This window comes from Aphis gossypii, chromosome 2, assembly GCF_020184175.1.
Source record: "Aphis gossypii isolate Hap1 chromosome 2, ASM2018417v2, whole genome shotgun sequence".
NCBI classification, from domain to species: Eukaryota; Metazoa; Arthropoda; class Insecta; order Hemiptera; family Aphididae; genus Aphis; species Aphis gossypii.
In genome coordinates, this window is record NC_065531.1 from 70,518,053 (window position 1) to 70,532,166 (window position 14,114).

At 25.4% G+C, this 14,114-nt stretch overlaps 2 protein-coding genes across 3 annotated transcripts; one reads left to right on the forward strand and one right to left on the reverse strand.

Moving 5' to 3' along the window:
- Nucleotides 1-5,421: 5,421 nt before the first annotated feature.
- On the reverse strand, nt 5,422-8,047 carry LOC114123333 (40S ribosomal protein S3a). The gene is made up of 5 exons (XM_027986264.2): nt 7,849-8,047; nt 7,637-7,740; nt 6,219-6,541; nt 5,676-5,837; nt 5,422-5,608 (listed from the first exon to the last, which is right to left on the reverse strand). Exons 1-5 carry the CDS (start codon nt 7,908-7,910, stop codon nt 5,459-5,461), a joined length of 801 nt encoding a protein of 266 aa, XP_027842065.1. The 5' UTR covers nt 7,911-8,047; the 3' UTR covers nt 5,422-5,458.
- A 1,222-nt stretch (nt 8,048-9,269) lies between these two features.
- On the forward strand, nt 9,270-12,406 carry LOC114123339 (damage-control phosphatase ARMT1-like). Of its 2 annotated transcripts, XM_027986270.2 has the most exons (9): nt 9,270-9,534; nt 9,614-9,752; nt 9,995-10,082; nt 10,333-10,565; nt 10,651-10,813; nt 10,960-11,134; nt 11,303-11,536; nt 11,628-11,747; nt 11,972-12,406. In XM_027986270.2, the coding sequence occupies exons 2-9, from the start codon at nt 9,679-9,681 to the stop codon at nt 12,220-12,222; spliced, it is 1,338 nt and encodes a 445-aa protein (XP_027842071.1). In that variant the 5' UTR covers nt 9,270-9,534; nt 9,614-9,678; the 3' UTR covers nt 12,223-12,406. The 2 variants fall into 2 exon arrangements, with proteins under 2 accessions (XP_027842071.1, XP_027842072.1); XM_027986271.2 differs by having other exon boundaries at nt 9,270-9,752.
- Nucleotides 12,407-14,114: the final 1,708 nt, after the last annotated feature.

The following is a 14,114-nucleotide window of genomic DNA, read 5'->3' on the forward strand; positions in this document are numbered from 1 at the left end:
AATAAAACAAAACAGAAATAAATGTTGACCCAAAGGAATTTGGTTATCATCTAATTTTTTTTCTGTTAAAATTATTTATGGTTTTATTAAATTCATTGTAGAAGTTTCGATATTTTAATTTTAATTTTAAGAAGTGTTTCCTTAGAACAGTAAAATGATGAATGAATGAATTTTATAATTTTTCATGTTCGTAAAGATAGGTACACGAAAAATTATACTAGAAATTTAAATTGGTTAATTAATAGTTGATTGTATTTACTTTTTAGATGTAAAATTTGAATTCACAATATTGAAAATAATTAAGATATCCAACAATTAAAGAAAAACTGAACATTTGTCATTTTATGTAAAACCAGTTTCCAACAAAATAACAATATACTGGTGTAATTAAAAACAAATAACCTATAGATATACGATAGGTATACCTACTGTCCACTAAAGATTTTTACCCAATATTAATATTAGTATTTATTGAACATGAGAATATTTTCAAAATATTTTGACGCTATTTGAACTAAATATTATTGAACACTATATTTTAAACATTTGATTTTTTTGATTTTTTTCCTAGATAAATTTTCCCCTTTAGATAAATAAATTCATAAAAATTTTCTTTAATTTGAAAAATAAATACAATATTTCTCATAAGTCATAAGTTTTTCTGCCTTTAACAAAAAAAAAGTTTAACGGGAAGTTACAACAATTACATTACATGAATGTTTATGATTATGAGTTATGACCATTATGAAGTTCAACTTTTTATGACATTTAGATATTTAGAAAAAGAATAATGATTTTTAAGAAACTAATAGGTATACTCAAATACTTCCGTATTAGATTAAATATAGTTTTGAATATTAGGAATTTCGACAGAGTAATTTAAATATTTATTCAAAGTACCTATCTGTACATTAAAAATAAAATACTATTTTTTTAAACAAATTTATCTTTTTAATTATATTTAACTAGGTACGTTATATTTACAACACTTAAATCATGCTTCAACATTAAAGTATTGAAAAAAGCTACCTAATAGCCTATTAGTCAATACTTGAACAGTTGAACACAAATAATTTTCTTTACTTTAATTTTGATAAAAAAAATTTTAAAAGAAAAATATTTTTATGATAATATTATAATGAATCGATTATATTGTAATTAGTTTTTCAAGGCCTTAGTACCTACTCCATAGAAAAAAAATTACTCTCTTTAAAGTATGAGGTCCCTAAAGAATGCTACAACAGTCTTTGGTGTGCCAGGCCAATCAGGCCATAGTAATACACGAAAATCTGTTCTTAAAATGTATATCAATATATCATTTAGTAGATTCGAAATAAAAAAAATTTATTTTATAGATGTGTTATAACTTATAATATCATAACGACATAACATTAAATTACTTGGGTACACGAGACACGACGGATGAATATTAAATATTTACAATTTGTTTGTATAATAAACAAACATACGACTTAGATATCCACTTCTATTGTTATATGCCAATAATGTAAACTCGGTGATTAATAAGACATAGATATAGACATAAAGTCTCTAAGCATACGTGGTATTATCGTAATTATACATTGTCGTAGGTTTATTAAAACAAAAGAAAAAAATATGCTTGAACGAAACAAAATAATATATTATAATGAGATAACATTTAAATAATATTATAATCATATATAGGAGTATAGGTAATACGGTACCTAACTATAATATTACAAATCAAAATATTTTCTTGGTCTCATAAATATTAAGATAAACGTTGATTGAAAAGCACTACTGTTTTTTTTCGCCACCAGGACTAAAATCGTAGACAATCAAATAATATTATAATTATCAATAGACAACTATTTGATAAATCAAATGTTGACACAATATATAATTATTTATCTGCAAGATTGCAAATTATAATAATATTACCTATTTAGTAGCACACTACGTATAACAATAGTACAGTCTACGACAGTGGGTTAAGTGGTTTTCAACCCGGCGGTCGTGATTTGGGAATCACCAAAAATAATGGACGAAATGATTTTTCCATATTATTTAAAAATAAAATTAAAAACTTATATTTATTTTGTTCTAGCTATATATCTATTATTTATACAATAAGAACATGTCATAATTAAATTGTTCGTAACTTAATCGTATACTTAAGTAAGGTATATTTGAACAATTTTAGTCACAATATTTATAATTATCAGTTTCTACTTATAATAGGGTAGTACTGGTACATGTATTTTATATGAGTTTTTAGTTCTTACAGTAATAAAAAAACAAATATCGGATGAAATCGAATGCATAACCTAATATGGAATCAATAACATGAAAAGTTCTAGCTCAAGTACCTACCTATCCCACTAGCACGTGATTAACAATTAAAATTGTAAATTTTTTAAATTTTTATATTATCAATTTAAAGTACATTTTAAGATAATGTTTTATTATTAAAACTAATCACATTTTTAAATGTAAGTTATTCAAAATTGTATACCATGTAAATACTTTGTAGATAATTAAATCAAATTTTGGTGAACAAAAAAATTCTTTGTTGAAAGGGTTGCATTTAAAAAAAAAAATGGGAGGGGGGGGTCGCGATCTAAAAAGATAGAAAACCACTGGGTTACAAGAATAAAATCTACCCCAGTAGAAACATCAATACTTAATAGAATACTGAATATGTTAAACACTAATTTTAAATTTAAAAGTTGGATGATGAACACTGAAAAATGTATCTTATTTGTATATTATAGGTACCTACTTATTGTATATTAAGTCATAAGTCATAAACTGTCACACGGTCTAGCGTCTAGCATAAAAAGATGAATAACTTTTAGTTATACCTATTTACAAAACGATTTGTTTTTTAGGTATTGTACATCATTTTCTCTTAGTTGTCATTTGTCAATCAATTGATATTGCACTTTGCACTTCATTAAACATTTTTTAAAATGTAACATAATAAAAAATATTTGACAACCTATTTAACATACTGACATAGGTACCTATATCGATGCATAAGCTTTATTTTTAACAGGCCTTAGGTATTTTAAAAAGTGTGACTAGTGTGAGTACCTAACCAGTGGTAAACATATTATTCAAACCATTGTTTATAGAATAGTTCTATGATCAATGATTCTAACTATATATCATCTTGCAAAATTTTAGAAAATAAATCACTGAATCACAATCCGTTGTTAAAACTCAATTATTGATTGTACTTAATAAAACAAAAAAAAATTAATCGATTTTTGTAAAAATGTTTTCAGCTATAGCCATGTATATATAATTACATAAGTGTGTGTACCTAATCATAGAGAAGTCAATAATGGGTTAAATTTAAAATCTCAAATAGTCAAAATATCTATAGGTAATAACTTAAATAGAATAAAAATATTTTATCATGTGTAGAAAAAGATCTTGTAAACGAATTATGTTGGCAAACATTCTAAGTATCTACAGTTATTTGTTCTTGAATTATACCAAAATCACTCAAAGAGAAATATATTCATTTTATATGTGAATTTATAATAAAAAAATTTTAATTTTAATTTTCTAACAATCATAAAAAATTAATGTGACTATGGACTTTCTTTTATTTCTTTTTTTTATAATTATAGATATTAAAAAAAACATAGAAGTAACATTTGAACATTGTATTAATTTTACAAAAAAACTTATGCATAAAAAGAAATATTAAATATTTAATGAATTTTTAACTACCTACAAATTAATTTGAGAATTGACGGTTGTACGATATTGATAATATACTAACTTAAAATGCTTAAAAAAAATAAATATTAACCTTATATTTTCTATATTTTTAATTGGTAACCTAACCCCTAACCATGTAGTAATTTTTTAATATTTTAACAGGGAAAAATGTCTTGAATACAATTTATAAAAATTGGAAAATTTCAGTCTGTACTATACAGGTTATCAAATACTTTGAAAATTACACTATGTGTAGGTAACGCTAATTTAAAATTCATCAATGATTACTCGTTTTGGAGTTAACCATTGATTTTAAACTATAAACTAGCTCAATACCAGTTTGGCTTAAGAGGAGGTTATATCTACATGTTGTCTCTGTCTTACTACATCATAGCAAATTTGTGTTCAGCACAATATAATATTTTATGATGTAAGCTTTAAAATTGGAATAAATTTACACATTATCAAATTTAAGGTAACGATATTATCCAAGAAATATAAGCTTTTATTGATATTATTTTAAGTAAGTTATGAGTTATGAACATTTTAAAATAGTAATATCTTACATGATTACTCACTTTAAAACTATAATATCCATAAAAGCTTATAAAATTTCCTAGATAATATCCTTAACTTTAAATTGTGATGATAGGTCTAATTATTCTAATATTAAAGTTAACATCACAAAATGTGATTTGCTTAAGGCAAATTTGCTGATATACATCGGTAAGACAGAGATAACACATATGGGTATAACGTTCTCTTAAAAGTTCTTGTTTTTCAATTATTTGGAAAAATACTGGGAATATTTATAAGTGATTTATTAGTAAAAATAACTATATCTAATTTTCCATCAGAGATTATATTTTATGTTGAAAATAATAACATTTTTCAACAACCTACTCCTTATGTACACACACAAATAATATTGGAAGATCATATTTTAGCACACAAACCCATAACATCAAAAATTAACCTATAGTAACTCACATTTTTTCCGTTGTCACTTTTACTCACATATTGTGGTATTTTTTTCTAGTTGTTTTTCGTATATTTTAAAATATCCAAACACCACAAAACCACAAACCTTCCCAAACTTTATAATTACTGACCACATTAAGGTGTTCTATACGTGGCCCTATGATTTCATCCATTTTGAAATTAAAAAAAGAAAGAAGAAAACTGAGAATGAATTACTCGTACGAGATTAATTATTTAAAACACTGATGCCGATCACTTTATGCACTCCTAGCAACTGAATGAAAATCCAAGATAACACAGAACCAGCTTCATTTTATCTATTAACACATTATTTGATGCTATAGAAATGTACGAATATTTATTTAGAAAATAACATTCATAAAATTATAAATAAAAATAAGCTGGGTCATTGTTTACCCCGTGTGAGAAACGACAGGATAAGAAAATATTTTATCAATTGTTGGTATAGAAATAACTCCACTAAATTAACAGCTATAATATGATTAAAAATCAAAATTTTATTGACCACGCCTTCTCAGAGAAGTTTATGTTTGACTAGTTATTACTCGTCTAAAATATATTGATTATTGTTTTACATGTAGATGAAAATCAAATACATTTTATTCATTCAGATCCCAATTATTTTATTTCCTAGTCTTACACAACTTCATGGATATTTGACAAAAAACCAAAGGTTCTACAAAATAAAATAAACAAAGCAAAAAATAGAACCAATTGTTTATTTATAAAAATCCATGTCTTAAACAGATTCTTGGACTGGTGGTTCATAACCTTCAGGCCTGTCAACTTGAACACCTGTTTCTTCATCCACTACAGTGGTCACACCTTCATCACTATGAAATTCCATGAGTTTACCGATATCCATCCTTGGTTTCTTCAAAACCTTAACCTGAAATAAATATTAACAATATTTATAATATGAAAACAATAAGTTGTGGGTCAAATGAAGAAAGTACCTTGCGAATAAAAACATCATGTAATGGATAGATGCTTTGACATTTCTTTTCTATTTCCTTGGCAATAGAATCTGGTCTAAGTTTGTTTACAACTTCCTTCAAGTCGGATTTCACTATTTCTTCAGTTATGGTTTCAACCATCTTTTTACGAATAGCTCTGACCTAAAATAATAAATATACATACAATTGTAAAATACTAAAATATATAAATTATACAGTACACATATAATTATAAATTAAGTGTTTCATCAAATAATTTGAAATAATACTTTTATTTAAGAATTTTTTTTTAAATTTTTCTATTAAATTAACTTTATATACTCTGTCTACCAAGAGAATGTAATTTTCCCACACATCAAAATGAACCAGTGTCAGTCTCTTAGTTAAATTCTCTAATCAAGCAGTGATCAAAGATCAATGTCACGGTATAAAACGAGAAGTATATGGGTACGTGCAGCAAAAGAAGTTTTGATCACCATCCAGTTGCATTTTTTAAGTAGACAAAGTATAAATACAAAAATGAGTTGAATAATAAGATCTTACTTGAGTGTGTTGGGCATAACACGTTTTTCTGGTGGATGATTGATCTTTAGATGTAAATCCAATACAAAATACACGGAGTAAATATCCATCAGTAGTCTTCACATCAACATTAGCTTCAATCAGAGTTTGCCATTTCTTGACCATCGATCTTAATTTATCAGTTGTCAAGTCCATACCATGGAAGTTAGTCAAAACATTTCTGCCTTTAACATCTTCAGCTATTAATTTGAACTTACGGAAACTCCTTTCAGCTCCATCATCTTCTTGTAAATCAGCAAGGGAAACTTCAAATACACGATGTTTCAGACCTTCGGATGCAATTTCTAAAAAATTTAAAATACAATTTATCAATAAGCATATTGTTATAAAATTAACATTAATATCAAATTAATATGCTCTTTTAAAATCAATTTTTATGCTTGACAACATTATTTAAATAGGTAATAATAAATTAACCTCATTATTAATTAGAATTCTTGAGCAAATTATTGTATTTCTCAATAATAAATTGTAATAGTATAATTCATATTTCCATTAGTTAATTTATTTATTTAGGTAGTGCTTGGAAGACAAAAGAATTTATGATCAATACTTGACATGACTATACAAGGCAAAATATCATTAAAGGGCTTAACTATATTTACGTAACAGAATTAATAACGTTAAAATAAACTACATAAACATTGAAAACATACTGGTACTTTCCTCAAATAACTTATTAATTATATCATTAATTTGGAAGTTATTGGTGAGTGACAGCTAAAAATTGTCAAAAAAATAACAAAAAAAAATGTGATGTGTGTGATTTCTTCTATATTATATTTTATGTAATTGAATAGGGAAAAAACTACAAGTATCTTTTTGAATAAAAATCTATGCTATTCAAAAGTTAACAATAAAAATGTAATTAGCATTTTTAATACATAATAATTGATTTCCAGAATATTAGTTGAACCCACAATACTTCACTGAATCAAGTTATAATAAATAAAATAATACAACCTTTTTTTCATTAAGAAAACAATATTTACAATCTTTTACAACAAAATAAAGTAAGCTTGAAGTATAAAAGATTATATGAATGTACAACTTGAATGAAGTGTTCAGCGACACCACTTTAACAATACTTAATGAAGTGTATAATATATATGTACTTAGCATGCTATTTAATTTTAATAATTTTAAATAGTTAATAAACTATCATTTCTATCAATCAAAAATAATATACTGTAGGTAATTCAAAAAATTAGAAAGCTGGTTACATCAAATATTTGATCAGTTGACAAATTAAGGTTTTCTTCATCAACTTTAAAAACGCATACTAGGTATTGCCTCTGCATGTTTATATAAAAACTTTGCATATAACACGTCGTTTTAATGAAATCAACAGTCGGTAAAAAAATTATCAAAACACTTACTTGTTCCCTGTGTACGATTGACGAGTGTTTTACCAACATCGCGGTTTGTGAACATGCACGGGGCACGGACATTGTACCAATCTTTACGTGTGAACGGGTCGACGCTAAAAAAACGAAACACAATACATTAAATACACAAAGCCATACATTCTAGGATATGAACATTTAAACACCTACGTTTGGTTACGTTAATCGAAAATCTGTATACTTACATCTTCTTTTTTAAGCCTTTCTTGCCACCTTTTGACAGCCCCTTGTTTTTGCCAACAGCCATGATGGAAAAGTTAATAAATTAAATTAATCCAAACAATCCGAATACCTGCTCAACTATTTCCGACGAAATAGAAATGAAGAAGCGTTCAATGATTCCAACGTGGTTTGAAAAGGAAAGATATCGAGACTTAATGGCGAATAGGAAAATTGCCGACGAGCCACACACGCATGCGCAATATGATTTAATCCAAAGAGATCGTATATGTTTTGAGGTTATTAAAATAAAACTAACGCGCGACTCTCATACAAATAGCGGCAAAATACGACATTTTGAATATAAATATTATAGATGATATTATGAATATCTATAAACGATACAATATTGAGTACTTGATTTTGAGTTATAAGCCACACACATATTATGTCTGTGTTATAAGCCCATCATTAATCAATAATTAATATGCTTTGAAAATTAGGACGAACGTTAATAAAAAGAGTATGATCTTCCAGGCTGTCGCATATTATATTCGTTTATTATTAAAATGCATTTTATATCATGAATAAGATGCCCCTGTCTGATGGAGACTTCGGGGAACTGTACAGTAGTTTTAATCAGTCATATTCATATACTCACTACTCTGATGCAGTTGTGCATATTTAGCCCCCATAGTAATTTCATCAAATTTCTGCTTATTGACGCAATATTGTATCACCCGCTACGTAAGATAGTTAGGTATATCATCGTACATTCGTACAAAGCATAAAAATGAAATCGAGGACGCTTGAATTTTGAAGCAATGAAGCTTGAACTAAGAAAAACATCGTTTGACCAGAAGGGACATATCCCTCTTCCTTTCTTTTTCTTGGTCATAACAAAGAGTAGTGGAGAAAGGATCTATATAGCCATAAAGGAGAGCCCGTGATAAACCTTTATCAGAAAAATCACAAGTCATTAATCAGTTATTAGTTAGACAGAGCGCTTCTAAGCTAGTCTACAGTAAAATTGTATTTTTTTGGACTAAGAAATATTTTCAATAGGTACAAAAAAAACACTTAAATTAGTTTGTGACTTAATTTATTATACTTATTATTATATTATATTATATTATATTATTATTATTATTACCTGCTATTGCACATCTACATTCTACGTATAGTTGCTTATATTATGAGGACTGCTATGGAATATTATAGTTTGCCGTAGAAAATGTGTTGAGACTTTGAGAGAACAATTATATGATTTATGACCTCTATTTGTCCATTTTATCATATTATTATTTTATCACAAATAAAACTTGTGTTTGTAAGTTTATATTATACATTTATATCTTAATAATTCATGGTACACAATACACACATTAATAATGTCCCATTAGCATAAACTAATTTTGTTCATCATAATTCATAATGTTTATTTTGGCAAAAAATGGTTGGAAAGTGATAAACAAATTATTTTTAGGTATAGCCGGTATCCATGACAAATTAAAATAAGAATTGGTATAATAGGTATTATGTATTATATATAATTCTAGGGATATAATTCATAATTTAAAAAATTATAATTAGAATAATAGATAATACCATAAGCAAGTGATAATAATTATAGAAGATAAGTAAAGATTTAATCTATACCTATATTCAATACCTATTCATGCCGCTATGGTAATGGCCAATCCGTAACATAGGTACGTGAAAAGCGATTAATTTTTTTTTACATTTTTGTATTTTCTTAATTTTTCAAATTAAAATTTAAAATTTGTGTAGTACTTTAACTGTATACGGTGTATATAGTGAATTGATAGGTATCTAATAACACAGAACAGTAGAATATGGCTTGTAATATTGATCAATTTTTGGATCAGAATACACCGATCAATGAACCATTAAGGGGAAAATATATGAAGTAAGATTTAGTAACATATTATTATTACATTAAATGTATAACAATTTTTTAGTTAACAATACAGTTTCTATTTTTTTATTTATTTTAAAGTTTATTAATAGATTGTAAATTGAAATTTAGATTAGTAATCACTCTTAAATTGTTTTGAATGATGCATCCTATAATGTATTATATTATGAATTAAATATAGTTGATGATTAAAAATTTCAGATTTAAATTAAAATGTTGTACTGATTTTACAGAAGTTTTGGTTACCATTCTCTAATGCATAGAATGCCAGATGTATTTACTGCAATGACTGATTTATTAAAAGCCGAACAATTCAACTTGGTAAGAACTTAGTGTTTGTTTTTTTGTTTTATCCGCTTATACTAATAACATTTTTATTTTTTACTACATTTTAAGATATTGAATAGGCTTGCTTGAACATAATTTAAATATATTATTTTTAAAAGTTTTAATTTAAAATTAGTTAGGTAGGTATTGTTTAGTTAAAACTCTATGAGATAATAATCATAATTCATAAAACTATTAAAAGTATTCATCATGTACTTATCAATACTTTTATTATTTTTTAAAGGCGAACAAAGAAGAAATAAATGATGTCGTTGACAAATTGGAACTACTACTTTCTGAAATATTGAACAATAAACCTCTACGAAAAATTGATAGTACTTCTACATTATCATTGATGTGGAATCAATTATTAGAAAAAAAGTTTAATTCAGATTCTATTGTAACATGGTTTGAAACAGAATGGCTTTTTACTGAGAATTATTTGTACATAAGAATTAAAGAGATTTGTGAAAAAACGTAAGTTATAAAAATGAACAATTAAACAATAAACCATACACATATACATTACAATAAATTATGTTTAATATGCTTGTCTAAACAGGAAAACATTGAACAATTATGACCCTTTCAAAGAATTGAAGTTCAAAGCTTTTGATGAATCTGAAACAACTATGATAGCTATAGCAAAATTTTTAATTCTTCAATTTTCAAAGAAAGAATTGGATAATATCAATTTGAAAACACTTTTTATACAAATGTTAAAAGTATGTGTTTTATGATTGGATTTATTGCATATAATGTTATAACTGATTACAAATGATAAAAATATTTTAATTATTGCAATGATTCCTTGTAATTAAAAAAATAGTTCAATAATTCAATATATTTCTGTTATTTTTTTTTTTGAAAGATTTGTTTGTGGGGAAATAGATTTGATTTATCTCTTAACATTGGAAAATCAAAAAACATAACTGAAGATCCGTTGGAAGCTGTTGTATCCTTAGATAAATATATTTTGGCTGATCATTCAGATGAAATTTGGAATACTTTGAATGTTTCAAATGACAAAAACCCTAAGATAATTGGTAAATAATATTTTTACTGATATATACTCAGTAATATGTTATTAACAATTTGTTTTTATTTTTATTATTAAATTAAATTATACTAATTTGTCTATTGTCTTATACTGTATTTTTACTATTTTTTTTGTTTAATATATAATTATACATACATTGATTTAATTATTTCAGATATTATTTTGGATAATTCGGCTTACGAATTATTTACGGACATGTGTTTGGCAGACTTTTTTATTACTTATGGTTTTGCCGAAGCGGTTGTGTTTCATGGAAAATCTATTCCTTGGTATGTGTCAGATGTTACAAAACCAGATTTTGAACACTTTTTAAATCGTTTAGTAAATGAATGTACATCAAGTGCCCTTCAACAAATTGGAAATAGATGGAACAATTATTACAAAACTGGTATTGATACTTTAAATTTAATTTTTAATTTTTTATATAAAATAACTAAGTGCTTAAATATTAATGTCTGCTTTATAATTGATCTCTATAGGTAAATTTAAAATTGAGTGCGAGGAGTTTTGGACCTTACCTCACTGTTATTCTACAATGGCCACTGAAGATTCAGAGTTGTACAAAAAATTAGCTTGTTCCCAATTATTAATATTTAAAGGTTAAAATTTAATTTATTGTTTATTGAAGTTAAATAATTGTTTTTTTTTCTTTTGTGGTTAAAATTAGATATTAAATTTTATATTTCATGAAAATTGAACAAAATCTACATAGTTTTTGATTTAAAGTAATTTAAAGAAAATAATATGATATTTTTTATAGCTTGTGTTGAAGAAAATCTTTTAATGTAATTGTACTATATTATGTTAATTTTGATTTTTATAGGCGATTTAAATTACAGAAAATTAATTGGAGATATCAATTGGTTACCATCAACTACATTTAAGTCTGCCTTGTGCGGATTTCAACCTACAGCTGTAGTAGCTTTACGTACATTAAAATGTGACTGTGTATGTGGCCTTAACTGTGATTATGAAACCATTATTGATGAAAATGATAAAGATAATAATTATCGCTGTTCTACTAATTATTGGCAAGTTAATGGAAAATACGCTGTCGTACATTTGAGTAAATAATTAACATTATTTCCCCTCTCGGAAATAAAATACATAAGTTTTTTTATATTGTCAATGTTGTATTTTGTTATTGCATTCACGTGTAGTGAATATCTATTATTTTAGCCAAAAGTTTTGAGATGTAACTTTAATATTGTTTTGTAATTACTTATTATATTTTTATTAAAGTATCTTATTTACATCATGTCTCTTGTTTTAAATTGTTTAGATAAAAATTTAACCAAAATTTAAAATTTATTTGTAAATTATGAATGGGTATAATGAAAGAATAGAACATAGAATTTGAGTCATGGCTATAAATTTTTAAGTTCTTATAAAGTATAGAGTATAGACAGTTGGTTTGACACTAGAATACAATTCACAAATATAATAAATCAATAAAAATGTAGATTTATTTATTAGTATAATTACCTATGTTATTAAAATACATTTTTTTTTCATAAGTATTATGACAAAAGAATATAAAATTAATGATAATTCCCAACAGAAATTTTGCAACATAAGTTTCACTAAAGTGTCTAATGCATATACTGATATATTTGGCTATAGAATAATTGTTAATAATATAATATTAATTGATTGAATTGACATTGTACAGTTCGGTTTATAATATATTTAAAATTTAAACTTATGTGTAACTATTTGAAGAATACTATGAAAAGTAACACTACTGAATAATTTAGTTTTAGATTGACTAGATTGTCTACATTACATGTATTTAGAATTGTGAAGTAAAATATAATAAATGTCATTAGAAGCTCATTAAAATGACATTTGATATTATTGTAAGGCTTTTAAAGTCAATATTGATTTCTTTGCCATTAAATTATGGATTTATTTTACTTGTACAATATTATATTTGATTATTATTACGTATGACTACAGGCTACAGTTCACTAATTATTATTAGTTTTATATAAAAAGCCAAAATAAAATTTAGTAAATTATAATTATATTAATAACACAAAAATCCACCAAGCAGGTATATAAATATGTTAATTGCTGTTAGGTATTTGTTATAATCCGTGTAACGTATTTAACAATAAAGTTACCAATTATTGATCACAAAAAAAGTAAATTATTGGTAAATTTATTATTAATTATTATATGTGACAAAAAGATTATTACAAATATTTTTTTCTCGTTATGGGCTTACGTCGTATTCTATCTATTCTGTTATTTAAATTCTATTGGAAAATCTTTTATGAGACTGCGACTACAATATTTATTTTAACATTATTAACATTATCTCAATGAAAAATCCTATTATTGATAATTATTATATTATCATCTTTGTTCGTAATTACTGATAAGTGATAAGAAAAATGTAAATACTTAATAGATGTACGGTCCGCTAGCAATATTTGATAAGAAAATTCAAGGGTTCCCAAAATCTATTGCTAATAGTCAATTTGTTGCCTATCTTAATCCTGAAAATCTATTGCTAACGTTCAATTGTGTGTTTATTGCCTAACCGATTACCAAAAATCTATTGCTAACGTTCAATTGTGTGTTTATTGCCTAACCGATTACCAAAAATCTATTGCTAACGTTAAATTGTGTGTTTATGACAACCCGATTAGGTATCTAATATTATATTATATTGCTAGGTATTAGATTCATACATTTGGTACTTATTTGACTGTAAAAATGTATTGCCGTTGTTCAATTTCTATACTTATCAGCTTATTACTATATATCCAATTGGCAATTATCGAAGAAATATATTTCTATAGTACATACTACCTAGTGTTTAATACACTATCTTTGTACATTTAGAGCAAAATTACTTTCACAAAAAATATTTCTATTGTTCAAAATGATATATTATGCAATATGCATAAAGCATAGGCTAGATTACTATAATAATGAAGACTTAGGAAGTCTGGAAT

Coding starts and splice junctions, on each gene's coding strand:
- LOC114123333 (XM_027986264.2), bottom strand. CDS start 7,910: ATGGCTGTTGGCAAAAACAAGGGGCTGTCAAAAGGTGGCAAGAAAGGC. Junction 6,542..7,636: donor CAATCGTACACAGGGAACAA/GTAAGTGTTTTG, acceptor TAAATTTTTTAG/AAATTGCATCCGAAGGTCTG. Junction 5,609..5,675: donor ATGATGTTTTTATTCGCAAG/GTACTTTCTTCA, acceptor TATTTATTTCAG/GTTAAGGTTTTGAAGAAACC.
- LOC114123339 (XM_027986271.2), top strand. CDS start 9,679: ATGGCTTGTAATATTGATCAATTTTTGGATCAGAATACACCGATCAAT. Junction 10,566..10,650: donor AAAGAGATTTGTGAAAAAAC/GTAAGTTATAAA, acceptor TTGTCTAAACAG/GAAAACATTGAACAATTATG. Junction 11,537..11,627: donor GAACAATTATTACAAAACTG/GTATTGATACTT, acceptor TGATCTCTATAG/GTAAATTTAAAATTGAGTGC.